We start from the raw sequence: 17,768 nt of genomic DNA, 5'->3' as shown, positions 1-17,768 counted from the left end.
GGCAAAAGGGGCGTTGCTCTTGAGACGGTGACATCACGTGCGCGGTACCCCATTGATACCTAACATTTTTATTTGTAAGAAGAAGTCTGTAATCATTTTGCTGTAATAAGAAAAAAGTCTACATCTGCATCAACTAAAATTATTCCTGAATTGCAGCTGGGGGGACACAAACAGCCCAAGGACCAGAAACGGCCCTCGGGCCACACTTTGTCCCAAAAATATAATTGCTACTAAACCTAACAACCTAAATCAGGAGAGTCCAGTTATATTTTCACATGTTTAGCTTGTCTGTTTCCCCTTTATAAATGAAACTACATTTTGTGTTTGTGTAGACTACGTTAGTCTGAATTTGAAACGTGTTAAATGATCTGAAGCAACAACAGAATTGGTAAGAGGACGCAGCGCTGCAGTTCTGGAGTCATGAAGCCATCCGAGGCTTTTAATCGCTGTGTTTGCTGCTGTGAGATGCTTCTATCAGCTAGCAGACATCAGAGCTTAATGCTGCCCGTCTTCCTCCAGGCGCCCTGATGACTTTGCTCTCTGACTCTTGTGTGATGCACAGCTTGCATTAAGGCAGATGTGTCAAACTAATTTCTATATGGGGCCACTTTGGCATCATGAAGTCATTAAAAGGGCCGCTTGCATGTGTAGAGACGATACTTTTCATTTCATAATTTCATTCCAGTTCACAACAGTAGTATAAAAAATGCACAGTAACATAAAAGTAGCACTCTTAGGCCCAGTTTATACAGTTTATCTGCAAAAAAGGTTGATATTGGGGTGAGTTACACTTACAGGAGGCACAGTTTTAGCCACTTTATACACTATAAAAGGATATATGCCTCTTTTTTTTGGCTCTCGAGGGCCGGATAATTTACCTTGAAGGGCCAGATTTGGCCCGCGGGCCTTGAGTTTGACACCTGTGCATTAAGGCATTAACCAAAGCTAGCATCCACCACCATGCAACACAACACCAGGGAGCCTTGACCCTCCGTCTGCAGAGACGCCTGGTATGAAACGGGAATCGGTAACCATGGCAATTTGCTCTTTGGCCACGCAGGTAACCATGACCTCTGTGGGGTGGAGCTGCGTATCGAGGAGCTGAGGCATCACTACAGGGTGGAGCACGCTGTCGCCGAGGGGGCCAAGAATGTCCTCCGGCTCCTCGGGGCCAACAAGGTTCAGGACAAGAAGGCCCTGTCTGAGGTGAGAGCCCACGTGTTGCTGACTCAGCAACTTCATCGGGTTATTCGACGCAAAGCTGCTGCCTCACGTTCAAACCCATTTTCTTTATCAGCCAGTCAGACATACACCTGGCTGGAGAATCCCTTTCTCACGTTCTGTCACAATGCTAAGGTTAACTTTCTCTTGTCTTATGGGATTTGTTTGTGAGGGACCTAAACAAAGGAGTCCATAATGGGGACTCCTTTACTAAGTGGAAGGAAAATGATACGTGGTTTCCAGTGTTTTAATACATGCCGTGTTGCTTACATTGAGCATTAAGAAACTTGCCATGTTTAGGAATGATATTTTTGTCAATATTTCTTTGAAGAAAAACTCAAATTCAGTCTGTTTGGATGGTGGACGCCTATGAAAATCCATTTTCCAAGTCTTTCCCCAGATTCTTACGTGGACTTTGACTGGGCCATTCAAACACATGACCATAGTATGTGGCTCTGGCTGTATGTTCTGGGGTCCGTTCTTCGTACGTCGCTAACTCAGTTAGCAGGATTTCATTGTTGACGATTTGGCATGATCTTGGATCGTTTGGTTCTTCGAAAGACATCCTGCACTTGTTGTCATAGCAACATGTGCGCCAGCTTAAACCTGCTCGCGAGCAGGCTTATTTCATGTAAACAAGATTAGATCACGGCTGTATAAGCGTAAGAGATAGGGAAGTCTGTCGTAGCCAAGTCCATTTTTACGACAGCAACCTGTTGCGGAAGGTGCAAGAATAATTTGCAGAGCTTTTCGAATTAATCGCGTATTGCGCAATAGACAGGATCCTTTAGCGCAGCGCGACAGTACAGAGAGATTTTCTTGGTGGCTGTTTATAAACAGACAAACACATCATTTACCAGTGGCTTTTAAAGAGGAAAACGTGATGTTAGAGCCATAAATCTAAAATATTTAAGTTATTTGTATGATAGTTTGCTTTTTATTTTTATCATATTCAGTAAGAAGAGTTGTTCGGGCCATTTTATTGTGAAGTTTAGTTTTACTTTGAAAGGTTTGCTTCCTGTCGAGCCGTATATTGTATTAGAAAAAACTATGGATGGATTATCTAGACACGGAGCAATACAGTTTTACTGTGTAAACTGTGGATGACTTGGAAAAGGAAGATTTTCATTTTTTATGGATAAAGATTTTTTTTTTGTTGTTAAAATTCCCAGTTTGCACGCGTCCTTTACTTCCCGTGTCTAAGGAATGACACTGAAATTTGGATCTCTTGACATAACAAGTGCCTTTTTTAAATAAAGTGTAATAATTAAAGGCTACCATTTTGTAGAATATTCTTGTATTTCACTTTTACTTGTCCCCATGTTCTAGTGGGTCCCGTGGAGGCTCTGATATAAAAGAACAAATAATATCAAATTATTAAAATGCAAAAATTCATGCTGTAGAAAGTGATAGAAACATCTACCATGGACAGTATTTACGCATTAATTTGTCTGCTGCTTTTTGCCAGCCCTCTCTCCTGGCTTTAACAGATTTTGAGGTGTTTTAATTAATGACTCAAATTTGGCATAACCTTCCAAGCTCGTGTTCTGCTTGGGAGAAAAACTGTGGGCGTTCTTTGCTGAACAGCCAATAGCAGCGCTGCTGATCATTGTTTCTACTATCGATACATTTCCCCTTTTAAACAAACGCATGAACGCGCAGTTGTCTGAGATAACTCAATCCAGCCATACTAATCATAAACAACAGGTGTGTTCGAAGAACCCAATTAGCCGGATCATGGTTAGCCGGATGAAATCATCTTGGATGTGTCATTTGATCTTGGATGTTTTAAGCAACGTACGAAGAACGGACCCCAGGGGCGTGGCGCTGCCAAAACATGCTTAAATTGTACATTGGTGGATACAATTTATTAGGGAGCAATTGGTTGCACTGGATTTTATGTAAGGGTATCAGAGTTGAGGGGCCTAAATGTATGTTAAACATTTCAGGTCCCTATTTGTTAAGAAAGGGGGAATTCAGCTTTACAACTACACAGCCCTCCTTTGCAGGTTGATCACATATAATGCCAGTAAAATACTTTGTGGTTGTAACGTGACAAAATGTGAAAAGGTTCAAGGGGTATTAATACTGTATTTTATTATTAGGATCACTCCAGGTTTGACAATATTATGTAATGTCCCTTCACACCCGACTGGCCATTTATTGGCTGAAAAGCCAAAGTGGAGTTGTAATTGATTGCCGTCAACGTGTCTCTGCTGATTCCAGGCACAGTCTCGTCTCAGCGAGGCCTCTCAGCGGCTGGACCTCCTCAGGGACTCCTTGGACCAGCGTTTGGCTGAGCTGCCAGAGGACCACCCAAAGGCCAGCATCATCAAAGAGGAGCTGGTTTTGGCCTCCTCACCGGCCTTCACCTCCCGCCACGGCGCCCCCTATCTGCAGAACCAATACAGCACCCTTAACAAGCCGTCTCCTCTCACTGGTAGGTTAGCAGACAGAAAATACATGAACATCTCAAAACAATAGAATGCCCTGAAAAGGTTTGAAATGTTTTGTCCCTCATTTCAGAAAGTGAAACTCGTGGATTATAAAGATTATTACACAGAGTGAAATATTTCAAGCCTTCTTTTCTTGTCGTTTTGCTGGAACCTTTATTTCCAAATGAAAAGCTGAATTTACTTTCATCTGAAAACAGAACTTTGGGCCCCTGAGCGCAGTCCAATAGTCTGTGTGGAGTAGCTCTTGTGAAGCTCCCCTAAATTCTTGAATGGATTTCGCTTGATGATCCTCTCAAGGCTGCAGTTCTCCCTGTAGCTGGTTCACCTTTTCCTACCAGATGTCTTCCTTCCACTCAACTTTCTGCTAATATGCTTGGATCCAGAACTGTGAACAACCAGCTTCTTCAGAAAGACCTTCTGTGTCTTCCCCTCGTTGTGAAGAGCGTTGATGACCGTCTTCTGGACATCTGTCCAGTCAGCGGTCTTCCCCATGATTGTCCCCTACTGACCCAGAGAGAGAGACCGTTTAGAGGCTCAGGAAACCTTTTCAGGAGTTAATTAGCTGATTAGAGTGTGACACCATGAGTTAACTTTTTCATAATATTCTAATATTCTTAAAACATATTTTGGGTTTTTATTATCTGTAAACAATAATCGTGAAACTGGCCAGAAATAAAGGCTTGAAGTGTTTCACTCTGTGTAATGAATGCATGTCAGTTTTACTTTGTGAGATTAGGGACAAAATAATCTGAACTTTTTCCGCATATTCTTGTTTTTTTTAGATGTACCTGTATGTTTATGGAGGCTATATTCATGTGACGCTCAAACATGATTGATCAGGGAGGCTCTGTGGATGGAGGCTCGTAGCCTTATGCTGTCTTTATGGAACAGAATAAAAATACAGAATAAAATGTTCCTGTATTATCCTCGGATTGGGGAAATTCAACTGTATCAGTAGCAAAAGTGACAAGCAAATGGAAACACATGATGGTAAAACTAAATGCATGTGATTCAGATGGGTTGGGTTTACAAGCCAGAGTTTTACGCAGCAAGCTTCAGGGTTCCTGTCATGAAACAGTTTTTGTTGTTTTTCAGTTCTAGGAGTTAAAACCCCCTTTTTTTTTTTTTTGCTTGCCAATTTTCTTAAAGCCATAACTTAGATTTTCAGAAAAAACTAATAGCCTTTCACCTAGGGTGTATTTAAAAGATGATCCCCCAGGTTCTGGTTTATCTGCGACAGCTTTCATTCAGCTTAGCCCACCAGTATCCTTATTTAGTTACTGAGTATCTAGGGACCCATTCACACTCGTTCACAGGGCCCCATAAGGGCCCATCAGGGTCAGTCCCTGACGACAATGGCTTGGTATCCATGGAGACCATGCATAAACAAGGCCAATAAAGCAACATAAAAGTGAGAATATTTGAGCTAAAAGGTGATTGGGTCATGCGGAGCAGAATTTATTGTAGTTTTATTATGTTATTCAGTGAGATCTCTTTGTGTAATTAAAGAGATTCCATGAAAGCCAAGGTTGTGAGCCTTATTGTAGAAAAACCATGATGTGGACATTATGGAGGAAGTCTTAATAGGATGGTAAATTTTAAATGTCTAGCCATCCTAATGTTTACCCAGGGGAGATTAGGTTAGCAAATGATACGCTTGTCTTTGTGAATGAAAACTCGAGTGCCGGGCAGTTCAAGGCAGTTTTTTTTTTTTTTTTTCTCGGGGATTAACACAATTGTACCCGTGCCGTTTGCCCTCTGTCATCAGGCACCCTGCAGGTGCAGCTGCTGGGCTGCGTTGGATTATTGGAGGTTGTGCCAGGCCGCAGCAAAGGGACATCTGTCTCGCTGCCCTGCTACAGCCCCGGAGACACCAAGTCCTTCATGAGAGGCAGCAAGGGGCTGTACGGACGCAGCGGCTCCGTCAGCGGCAAGACGCCCAGCAAGACCGAAGAACTCTCCTGTAAGCAGTTGCATGAGCTTCTCTTGGTTTTTAGGGGGTGTTTTATCTTTTAGTCCGGCTGCTACAACGTCTGTAGGGGGATGTTTGTGCCAGGATATGTTTAAATGTGTGCTTTTTAACCCTCGTCATGTGCTCCACCTGCTTAACTTGAACAGAAAGGATGCTCTGCTGTAGCAATATTATGAATCGACATTTTATCCATTCTGTAAATGAAGGCTATTATTAACAATACATAGCAAATATGAATAGATTTTCTACATTTTTAACCTTTTTAATTTTTTTTATTCTCTGAAATGAAAACATAAAAAGGCCAAATTGGCACAGATGGTTCTGTTTAGTTTAAAAGGCACAGACTTCACCCCAGAATATACAGCCTGGTAATTTATATGGTATTCGCCTCAACAGAGGCAATATTATGTAAATATAAATAAAAAAAAGTCCTGGGACCCATATGGGGGCACATTTTCTTTGAAACAAGGTTTGATTTTAGCCATAGAAGACCTAATTTCTGTTGTTCGTAGCTGAGGTGAGCGCGGTGCTAAAGTTGGATAACGCTGTGGTGGGACAGACGGCCTGGAGGACTGTGGGAGAGCAGGCCTGGGATCAGACCTTCACTGTAGAGCTGGAAAGGGTCGGTACACACACACACACACACACACACACACACACACACACACACACACACATTCCCAAAGGCCTGCACATACACAGAGAACTCCTAAAAGTACCAATAAATAAAACAACTGTGTGTGCTCCAGTCAAGAGAGCTGGAGATCGCGGTTTACTGGAAGGATTATCGCTCACTGTGCGCCCTGAAATACCTGAAGCTGGAGGAGTTCCTGGACAACCAGAAACACCGAGTCCAGCTGGAGCTCGAGCCTCAGGGCCTGCTGCTGGCAGAGGTACGTCTGTCATAACATTTACACAACGTGACACCTCCGTGATATCCCTGATATCCACTGCACAGGTCACGCTTATCCGCTTACCAACACGCTGTGACAAGCGCCTGTGCTGCAGACGTCTACTTCATCTCTGATTTGTCCGTGGTTTTCAGGTGATCTTCTTTAACCCGGTCATCGAGAGAGTTCCTCGCCTCCAGCGACAGAAGAAGGTCTTTTCAAAGCAGCAAGGTGAGGAAAAGACTCAACAAGGGGAAATGCAGGAAAACCTGCTGGTGGTTGCGTTTTTTTTTCCTCTCTGGCCAATCCTCAGTTTCAGCCTAGAGAAACGTGGGAGGCCCCATAGAGCAGATGAGCTTGATCTGTTGGTTAATTAGCACAGCCTGAGGTAAAGCGCTGCTCGTTTAGTTGTTTCTGTGGAGCCACAGCACCCTCTAGTGTTAAAGCCAGGGATCGCTCATTTGGTAACGATCATGTTGTTTTACCTTTGATTTGCAGGAGCATTCAGACCCATTCATCTTTGTTATAGCCACAAACCTCAATGTTGTTTTTTTTTCTGGGATGTCATGTGAAAGACCAACACAAAGTAGTACCTAGCTGAAATTGAAGGATAAATGGTTTTCAGTGCATTTGTATTCAGCCCCCTGAGTCAACACGTTGGTAGAGGCAACTTTTGCTGATATTACAGTTGTAGCTCTTTTCCGGGTATGTCTCTGTCAGCTGTAAATATGTAGAGACTCAAGCGTTTGCCCATTCTTCAAGCTAATGAAAATGACTATACTTGCCACAGATTCTCAGTTGAGTTTATGTCTGAACTTTGACTGTGCCATTCTGACACCTAAACAAGCTTTGATCTAAACCAATCCACTGTAGATGTGGTCGCATGTTTAGGGCTGCTGTCCTGCTGGATGATGCACCTTTCCCCTAGTCTTAAATTTTTTTTACAGCTTATTAAATGTTTGCTTCCAGAATTGTCTAAAAGTATCTACTTTTAGACAATTCTGAAACATGATGGTGGTACAATGGATGGTGTGTTCATGGTAATGTGCAGTGTTAGGCTACATTCACACTGCAGGTCTTAATGCTCAATTCCGATTTTTATGTGAAATCGGATTTTTTTGCGTGGTCGTTCACATTTCCAAATATATGCGACTTGTATGTGATCTCCTGTGTGAACTAAAAGCGTTCAACCTAAGTGTCCCGCATTCGCACTCGAGGAAGCGATGACGTCACACGTAGCAAAGCGTTCCTCAGTGTTTGCGGAAGTAAACAAGGATTATAATGCTGGCGTACATTTTGCGGTCATTAATTTATTTTCTAACCGGAGCTTTCCGTCCATTGACTGCTCTTCTCATTGTAGTCCACTATGGGTGTCGTCTTTCTTCCCGCTTCTGCATAGCAGGACGCAGAATAGTGACGTTTGTCGAGTATCGGTGACGTACAGGTCGGATAAATGCGACCCGGCCGTACAGACACAGGTCACATTAGAAAAGATCAGATATGTATCGGATTCAGGACCACATATCCAGGCGACCTGGGTCTCATTTGAAAAAATCCGACCTGTGTTGTTCAGACTGTCATAAAAAGATCAGATACAGGTCGCATATGAGCAAAAAAATCTGAATTGGGTCACTTCAGGCTGCAGTGTGAACGTAGCCTTAGTTTCCCACCACACAGCATTGTGCATGTTGGCCCAAAGGTTATTTTTTAGGTCCATATGAGCCGAGCACCTCATTGGAAAACCATTTGCAATTTTCTTCCTACTTTGCAATTATGCACTAAGTTATGTGGGTATCAAATCTCAATGAAATACATTGTAATTAGTTTTTATCTGAGAAATGTTTGAAGGTTCTATGATGCTGTAACTAGTGCATTTTATAAACTAGTTACAGGATCTAGATATCTACTCCGAGGGACGACTCTGACTCTGCGTCCATGTTCTTCCAGGCAAGGCGTTCCTTCGGGCGCGGCAGATGAATGTGGACATCGGGACATGGGTGCGGTTGCTAAGGAACGCAATCCCCACCGTGAACAACTCAGGAACCTACAGTCCCAACGCACACAGCCTGACGAGCGTCTCTGGGTGAGACATCCAGATTGTGCTGGTCAGACACTCCCGGTGGATAGGGCTCGTTGTCCATGGTTGCCAAACTCTATTGGACATGAAAGCTTTCCTTCATCCTCGCTCCTGTTTTCCTATGAGAGGCCGTGATGCTTCCACAGCCCTGCGTCTAACACTCCTGTTGTGCTTTGTTCCGTGTCTGTGCCGTCTCTGTGCCAACGTGGGCCTGTGTTCGTGTGACGCTTTCAGGGAGATCTCAGTGGAGAAATTGTGTCTGGACGACTCTCCGACCAGAGGAGATAACAAGAGAGAAACGGACACTCTCACTCCGGTGAAGCAGACAGAGAAAGAGGAAAACCGCAATATAGGGGAGGTGTGTGATCAGGGACTTTTACAATTTTTACTTTTAGTCTGATTTTCTGATTTAAAACAAAGGGCAGGAATATTAATCTGAATTGTAACAGGAGATTTAAATCTATATATTTCTGAGCTCTCTGCTGCTGTCCAAACTGAGAAATGCTCAGTGTGGACTCCAAACACAGCACAGGCAGATAGATGACCTCCGAGGCTTGCCCCATGTCTTCCATTCTGTGTCTTCTCACCTCTCCCTCGGCATGTGGTTTTGTCCTTGATGTCTGTTTCCTGATGTTCTCCGAAAGGATCACCCGGCTGTCATCGAGTCCCTCTCTCCCCAAGACCTCATCCCCGAGTCCCCTGTCCGAACCCCGTCTGTCGACAGGTACAAACACACGCAAACACAATGCGGGCTGCATTCACTTCTTCAGGACAATGTCGCTTGAGCATTTCTGATGAGCTGGACGTTCCCAAGTGGAGTTTATTGTCATGTGGTATCTGGAAAAATAGTTAAATGTTTCTTTTTCCGTGCATTGTTTGCATGTTGGCCTGTTTTCTTCATTTTTGCCCTCCGTTGTCTTTAGGCAAAAAAAAGGACCTCTGTCCCTTCAGGACTTCAGGCTGATCGCTGTGTTGGGCAGGGGACACTTTGGGAAGGTACGTCTCCACAAATTTACTTTCCTCTTTTTTTGGGGGGGCTTAAATTCACTAATTTCTTTAAATGATCGTTAACAGAACGATGTTAAAGCAGCCGACTACCTGCTTCTATCTGAACAAAGAGATCAAAATAAGTTTGTTTTGGTGCTGACAATTAATTTAAAGTGGTAATCACAAGATGATTTTACACCACTTTCACATGCTTAGATGGAAAATAAGGGATAAATATGACCATAAGTAAGATATTTAATTGTTTTCTAGTTTTGTTGTTTTACTTTAAACCTTGAACTGTTATTAGAAACGCACCAATCAGTCTCAGTAGAGATCAGAATCGACCAGTTTTCCCTTGATCAGAGCTAATCAAATACTTCAAAAACAGATTTATATTTTTTGTGTGTTTAAATAAAGGTGGGGAAGCTTTAGTCTGCGGTCGTTACAATGCGAATGCGACACACACTTATTTTAGTCACGCTAAAATAAGTGTGTGTCTAGTGGTTAGAGCTCTGAGAAGGCTGTAAGTACCTGGTTCAAACCCCTCAGACTGCCACAATGGGTCCATGAGCAAGACCCTTAGCCCCAGGTTGGGTGCTGTAAGCTGCCCACTGCTCAATAAGGGATGGGTTAAATGCAGAGGACAAATTTCATTGGCATGTACGTTGCAATGACAGTAAAGATGATGATGATGATGATAGAGAGACAAAGCAAAAAAAAGGGTTTAATGCTGTTTAATATTAATAATTCATTTATAGGCAAACTTAGTTACAAGTCCCTTTGGTGGACTTTGTTCATGTTGTGTTCAAACACTGGAACAAAGCGTGTTTGTGTGTCTGCAGGTGCTGCTGTCGGAGTACAGGAAGACGGGCACCATGTACGCCATCAAAGCCCTGAAAAAAGGAGACATAATCGCCCGGGATGAGGTGGACAGGTGTGTGATGTTTATTCCTCGGCCCTCAGCCCTGTGTTAGCTTGATTAAAGAGGTTTGGATCTCTTTGAAACACACCCACAAGCAATGTGTGCTTTGTCCTGATTTACCATAAATGCGCCTCATCTTTGAGTCTGAGAACCTTTTATACACCAAAATTAACCAGTTTTCTGCAATTCTTCGCATAATCTGCTCTTCCATTTTCTCATCGTTGTTTTAATCTTTTTTTTTTTTTTTTTCACCCACCTATGTTTCCTTTTGGTTTCTCTCCTAGCCTGATGTGTGAGAAGCGCATCTTTGAGACCGTGAACATGTCTCACCATCCCTTCCTGATCAATCTGTTCGCATGCTTCCAAACGCCGGAGCACGTTTGCTTCGTGATGGAGTACACGGCAGGAGGCGACCTGATGATGCACATCCACACGGACGTCTTCACGGAGCCACGAGCCGTGTAGGTTGTGTTTGTGGTTTTACAACCAGAGGACTTAGGCTGTCTCTGTTGTTTTACCGCAATTTTCCACATTTTGTTGTTTTTTTTTTTTTTTTTTTACTGAAAGAAGAAGGCGTTCCCCAGATATTAGACAAGAATTCAATTTAGAATATTGCTTTCGAGTACGTTTTCTGAAAGGTTTTAGTTTTTTCTCACAACACCCACAACAGATGATGATTTAATAGTCGCGTTTTGGTGTAACTGTTTTGTAGCCTGTGGATATTTTAAGGGAGTTTCAGGTAAAACTGACAATGTCCAGAATGAATATAGACGCTTATAATGCAGCCGATTTTCATTTAATGCTTGGCCAGTGCAGATATCTTTACTATTGAATTCATGCTGCTTTTGGACGTTAGTGTCCTGTAGAAAAATGAGGTAGGAAACAGCAAGGAAGGAACGAGATCACAATGTGTGGTATATGAATCAGAGAATGGCTGAATTGACCCAGAGCGCCAAGCTGCGAGTGTCCCAGACAGAGTAGGGAGAGTTGGGTGTGGTCGTACTGAAGGTTTGGTGACCAGTGCCATAAAACTTGTAAAAGCTTTCTTTTCTAATGTTTCAGTGACTTACGATGTTCCTTTGGTTTCAGGTTTTATGCTGCCTGTGTGGTTCTTGGACTTCAGTTCCTTCATGACCATAAGATTGTGTACAGGTGAGTGAGGGTCACTCATACACACACCTGATCTGGAACATGTTGAAACATGTCACAAACCTTACACCTTCGCATTACTCGACAAAGCATCTCAATCAGATCAAACACACGTTATTCATCAGATAAATCAACCCTTTGTGCGAAAACCCATTTTGAAATCCTATAGATTATTCTGGAGTTTAACATTGATTATTTGATTTCTCCAAGTATTATTTTTCAGTCCTAGTCCCATCATGACTGGTAAAACCGAACATCTGCCAGAACGAAGGGAAAAACCTCTTTTAAAACCTTTCCGTGTACTCCTGTGTGGCGATATCGTGTGAAGAGACACTTCTCACCTGTGTCTCTTCCTGCTCCTAGAGACCTCAAGCTTGACAACCTGCTGCTAGACACAGATGGTTACGTGAAGATTGCTGACTTTGGGCTGTGCAAAGAAGGTGGGTTAGATGTTGCACACAGGCAGTCTCAGTTTTTTCTCTCTGCCCCTGCTCTCAGAAGAGCTCACAGTCACCGTTTATTTTGTTTCGCCTCTTTCTGGTTGCAGGGATGGGCTTTGGGGACCGCACAAGCACGTTCTGTGGGACCCCTGAGTTTCTGGCCCCCGAGGTCCTCACAGATACATCTTACACCAGAGCCGTGGACTGGTGGGGTCTCGGAGTCCTCATCTATGAAATGTTGGTGGGAGAGGTGAGAGTTGTGGTGAACCAAAAGGTTTATGTTAAGAGATTTAGAGCTAAATAGAGTTTGCCTTGTGAAATATTTCAGTCTGTATTTAGAGCCCATAACAGTGCTGGAACTGTTAATTAGGGTTATAAAGAACCTACTAAGGCAGTCATCTTGCATCCATGCTGCTTTTGAAACCATCGACTGCATCACCAAATAGAGACGTGAATCTCTCATTCCACTCTAAAGTACCCCTTTGCAGTGGGTAAAATCTGATCTTACCAACAGGCTTCAGTTTGTCCACAACAAAGATGTTTCCTCCACATTCAGTCATTTTTGGTGTTCCACAAGGCTCTGACCTTGGTCCAGGTGTATTCTACCTTTACATGGTCCCTTTGGGTTATCTCACAAGAAAATACAGGCAGGTATCTGTCATTCTGTACCAGTATGAGCGCTACAGTGCAGGCTAAGGAAGATTTTATTTATAGGCTTTTTAAGCAGCAATTATCACAGCACCGATTAATAACAAACTATTGTATCAGTTGGTTTAACTCATGATTACTGTGGATCCTTGCAAGCGCGTGATATTTCAATCTCTTGAAGTCTAGTCCTGTTTCATGAGACAGAGAATGTCAATTTGTGTGAGACTCGTGCCTTAAGTTAAACAAAGGAAGGTTAGATGGCACACGTGACATTTAAGACAGCCATTGCCACTTAACATAAGAAGCAAAAAGATAAACCGCAAACAATAAAATTAAATAAATTGGGGGAAAAAAAGTATTGAACCAGGTTCAGGATGTTCACAAGTCTCATACTTAGCCGTGTGCTTAACATCAAGTTTGTGCTTTTCCCAGTTAGTTTCTTAGGTTGCAGTTTGGTGGCTATGTTTTCCTCCTAGAACAGGGGTCTTCAACAGGGGGTCCGCGACCCCTAGGGGGTCCGCAGAGGTACTGCATGGGGGTCGCGAAAGTTTTGGTTGAATTAAAAAAAAAAAAAAAAAAAAATGTAATTAAATGAATCTGTCAGTTATGTTAATAGTTCAGTATTGTATGCAATATAACAGGTATGTTTATGCACGCCAGTGGCACTAACAAGCATCACTTATTTTCCTTTTCACATTTATGTTTTAAAAATCTCCATTTAAATAGCTTTTATGCATGATTGCATGCAATTGACAGACATTGTTGATTTTGGCAGGTATCAGTTTATTGTGTTATGTTTATAAATGGCAGTGGCATGGCCACCCTACTCACTGTGCCTCGCACATGTTTAAAATAAAAACATGAATATATGAACCTGTGTATTATTTGAGTATCTTAGTATTGAATGCACAATAACAAGGTACATTTACACATGGCACTATAGGACCAGTTTGATGTAACACAATTTTATACAATATATATAATTAGGGGGTCCCCGCTCCATCTCGCCATCAGTTTGGGGGTCCTTGGCCTGGAAACCGTTGAAGACCCATGTCCTAGAACAAACCCACTTAGCTTCTAATGGTAAAATAGGGAACTTTTCTTGTCCGTTGTGTGTAAAGTCAATACTGCTGCTGTCTCTAAAGAAGGAACCTGGTTGTTTCTTGCACATGAATAGTTCAACTCCAGGTCACCCTGCCTTCCCCTTGTTTCCTAAAGTCGCTTTTAGCCAAAGTTGTCTCGCTACTGAGTGAATTTCCTCCAGGTTTATTGCTCTTGGTGAAGCTGAAACAGAGATGGCCGCTCGGCTGCAGACAGGCCTTACTTACGGAGAGCTTTTAGGTCACTGAAGGCTCGCAGCGGCTTCTTGGAAAGCAATAATTGCTCTCACACATGGAGCAACTGGACTGAGCCTGTATCCCAATCAGAGAAACAGGGGAAAGGGATTGTTGCTGCTTCTCACCACCAAGTGAAGCTGGGGCTGTAGAAGAAGGATGTGTGAGAGCTAAGTGTGCAGAGTTTGGTCCAGAGTGTTTGGGACGTGGCTCCTTGAGAAGGAAGTTTGTCCACAATAAAGGTACAAATTTCACAATCAAAGTTGTTTACCTGGAGCAAATGATTTAGTCTCTGAACCCAGATCAGTTTGTGCTATTATGCTGATGACAACCAGCTGGAATTAGCAGTGAAGTCAGGTGATTGTGTCCGGATCACCTGCTGTGCTCCAGTGAGACATAAAATCCTGGATTACAGAGATTTGCTTTTGAATTCTGACCAGGCTGATGTTGCCTCAGACCTAAAGGTTTAATTATTCTGGACCCACCCATCCACTCACTGGACTGCCATACCTCAGCATTTAGTGCCACTGTTAGGAACCTTGGGTCATTTTTAACCAAGTCCTTTCTTTTACCACATTTATTTAACTGGTGTCCAGAACTCCCCTTTACAAGCGTGATATCTCAGAAGCATCTTTACACAAAGCAATGCAGAGAAAGCGGTGCATGCATTTATTACCTGGTGATACCATTTTTCCATTTGTAAGGATTAAGTCTGGTCTTCTGTACATTTCTGAATTTAATACAAAGTCCTACTTGTTGCATACAACACTCTCAATGGACCAGCTCTTTGTTTCTTAAGAGACCTAGTTATTGCTAATCAAACCACCTGTCTACTGGACAGATTGCTTGGAAGGATTTACTGAAATTGTTTCACTGTCTGTGTGCTTCTGTAGTCTCCATTCCCTGGCGATGATGAGGAGGAGGTGTTCGACAGCATTGTGAATGACGAAGTCCGCTACCCCCGCTTCCTCTCCACTGAGGCCATCGCCATCATGAGACGAGTAAGAACGTTGTCCCGTCGCCTTTGTCATGGTGCACAGCACAAACTCAGTGTCCTAAAGTGTTACATCCCCTGAAATGTTCCACTTTTGCTCACATTACAACCACAAACTCTAAGGTTTTCAAAAGGGGAATTTTTTGTGTGAATAAATGAGAAGTGGAAGAAAGCATGGCTTTCAATATCTTTTAATAATAAAAATCTCAACTGTGGTATGCATTTGTGTTGCCACCCCCTGAATCAACACCTTGTAGATCCAGTATTTATAACTAAAGTCTAATAGTGTTTGTACAACGGAGACTTTGATTCATCCTTGATGCTGTTTGTTCACTAATGCTCTCTAACAGACCTCTGAGGCCTTCACAGAGCAGACTGCATTTACTCATTGGGATTTCTGAAGGTAGTTGGTAGCACAGGGTTTTATTCAGGGCTATCAAGGTAAGGTGGTTGAATTGAAAACAAATAAATGTGTATGAGCGGGAAAGGCAAATGAAAGCACCCAGGTACATCTAAACACGAGCAATAATAACCGAGGCTGTGCAGTAAGTTAACTATAGGCCCGTCTTAATTCTGCACCGCCGTGTGTCACTCTGTCACAGAGGATCCCAGTGAAATGCTGTGGAGTTTGTGGTTGGTACGCGACAGGCTGTAGAAGCTAAAAGCGTTAGCGCTGTAGCTGAAAACACACCTCCGTTCAGGCAGCTGACTAGCAGAATATGCTCATGGTCATCTGGTTGTTGTGTGCAGCTGTTACGGAGGAATCCGGAGAGAAGGCTGGGATCAGGGGAGAAGGATGCAGAGGAGGTGAAGAAGCAGCCATTTTTCAGAGTAAGTACGCCTCACATTCACTCGGAAGCAGTGATTGGCTAGAGATAAAGTCAGTGAAATCACACACAAGTTGATCCACCTTTGTCCATCCAGAACGTGGACTGGGAGGCCCTGCTGCAGAAGAAGGTGCCCCCTCCCTTCGTCCCCTCTATTCGCGGCAAGGAAGACGTCAGCAACTTCGACGAAGAGTTCACCGTGGAGCCCCCGGCTCTGACGCCCCCACGGGAGCCGCGCACGCTCTCCCGCAGGGACCAGGAGAGCTTCAGAGACTTTGATTACGTCTCGGACCTCTGCTAGGAACGTCTGATGCCCTTAAAGGCTTGGTGGAGGTTTGAGTCGGCCGGCGGACGGACGCTCCCTGCCTGCTGGCCGCGCTCGCCTGTCATTAGTTACACTGTGAATGAACGCAGAGACTGAGGACAGTTTGCTGTGTCTGCATCTTGAAGATTGTGAACTGACTAAACAAAGCTAGGACATGTGGTTGTTGAGCTTAGACGCTCCATCACAAAGAAGGATAAACATAAGACCCCCCCTCCCTCCCAATCCCCCCATCCAGTCGTTGTCCACCAGAGAGAAGGCCTCCTGGTCTGCGCTGCGGTGGGAGGAGCAGCTGGTGTGCTCCTGGCTGTAGGTTCTTACTCTGTGGCCTCTCAACCCGATGCCTTACATTTTTACTTCCATGTGTTTTGTGATCCTTTGTAAACAGAAAAGATGTGCAGTGGTTGAAGGAGAAGAGAATCTGTCGGAAATGTGGCGTTTATAACTGATGCTCTGTGATTATCTTTGATTTTTAAACTGAAGGGGAAAAAGAAAAACCACTGCCGTGGATTATTCCAGTGATGTCCACAAACCTCTTTTTTTTTTTTTTTTACTCCGCTGCTTTCATTTTATGTCTGTAATTGGCAAATAAGTTGTATTTAATGCTTCCTGTCTGCATTATTCAGCATCCAGCGCATTTCTTTTTAAAAAAAAATGAGATACTTTGGTTGCTAGTTTTAATTTGAAAGTGTAGCACAAAAACACTCAAAAGTCAGCATTAAAACGATGCTGCAGACAGGTTACTGAAAGGAAAAAGAAAAATCTGAACACTAAACTGTGATGCATCATGTTTGCTGTGGGTTTGAGGTCGACTCGGCCAGTTAACTACATGCTCCCAGATTGTCTTCTACGTGATGCAACTCATTTTTCTCCAGGGCCGTTAGATCTTTAAGCTCACTGGTTGCACACTCTACGTCTTAAGAGTCTGATTTAAGATGTTCGGCTACACGTCACCAGAAGGCTACCTGGTATCACAGTCCTGAGGATAATGAACCTTTTCCACGTGGGTCCCGTCAGCAGCAAGGTGTGGCCGCGCCGTTTCTGTAGAAACATTCCCACAGAGTTCAACGGAGGAGCACACGCTGCATAAACAAAAATTGATCCCATTTTATGAAAGACGTTTTAGGCACAGGAGTAGTTTGCTGTGCAGCCGAATAACCTGATCGTGTGGGTTTCCTGTGTACGATGATAAAAACCCATAAAACATGAGATGACATCTTTTATAAAGAAATACTCCAGGGAACAATGCGTCTGTTTATTGCCGTCTTTGTGTATCCTTTATGTGCCCAACTCACAAGGAGCGTGTAATTATGAAGTAAAAACAAGAATAATGGTAAAAGTTATCACATGTGCGAATATAAAGCGTGTTCCACCAACAAGTATCCAGCCCTCTTTACTCTGATGTCCCTAAATGCAATCCAGTAAAACCAGTTGCTTTTAAAAGTATCCTAATAAGTGAATGGAGTCCATGTGTCATTTAATCTCAGTGTGAATCCAGCTCTGAAGGGCAAGGTTTGGTTCAACAGTCT

At 43.2% G+C, this 17,768-nt stretch overlaps 1 protein-coding gene across 2 annotated transcripts in view; it reads left to right on the top strand.

Annotated features, from left to right (window-relative positions):
• The window catches only part of pkn1a (protein kinase N1a), a 66,514-nt gene extending 48,895 nt beyond the window's left edge, over positions 1–17,619 (top strand). For both annotated transcript variants that reach the window (XM_036136781.1, XM_036136780.1), the window contains exons 6-23: positions 1,061–1,206; positions 3,448–3,661; positions 5,446–5,640; positions 6,162–6,271; positions 6,399–6,542; positions 6,695–6,770; positions 8,487–8,622; positions 8,851–8,974; positions 9,261–9,340; positions 9,540–9,612; positions 10,446–10,537; positions 10,810–10,986; positions 11,615–11,677; positions 12,038–12,114; positions 12,222–12,364; positions 14,990–15,097; positions 15,841–15,921; positions 16,015–17,619. In XM_036136781.1, the coding sequence (XP_035992674.1) occupies positions 1,061–1,206; positions 3,448–3,661; positions 5,446–5,640; positions 6,162–6,271; positions 6,399–6,542; positions 6,695–6,770; positions 8,487–8,622; positions 8,851–8,974; positions 9,261–9,340; positions 9,540–9,612; positions 10,446–10,537; positions 10,810–10,986; positions 11,615–11,677; positions 12,038–12,114; positions 12,222–12,364; positions 14,990–15,097; positions 15,841–15,921; positions 16,015–16,218 (2,243 nt within the window). In that variant the 3' untranslated portion in view covers positions 16,219–17,619. The remainder of the gene's footprint in view (positions 1–1,060; positions 1,207–3,447; positions 3,662–5,445; positions 5,641–6,161; positions 6,272–6,398; positions 6,543–6,694; positions 6,771–8,486; positions 8,623–8,850; positions 8,975–9,260; positions 9,341–9,539; positions 9,613–10,445; positions 10,538–10,809; positions 10,987–11,614; positions 11,678–12,037; positions 12,115–12,221; positions 12,365–14,989; positions 15,098–15,840; positions 15,922–16,014) is intronic.
• The last annotated feature ends 149 nt before the right edge of the window (positions 17,620–17,768 follow it).

Source organism: Fundulus heteroclitus, chromosome 5, assembly GCF_011125445.2.
Source record: "Fundulus heteroclitus isolate FHET01 chromosome 5, MU-UCD_Fhet_4.1, whole genome shotgun sequence".
Classification (NCBI taxonomy): domain Eukaryota; kingdom Metazoa; phylum Chordata; class Actinopteri; order Cyprinodontiformes; family Fundulidae; genus Fundulus; species Fundulus heteroclitus.
This window is presented reverse-complemented; position numbering and strand designations above follow the sequence as displayed.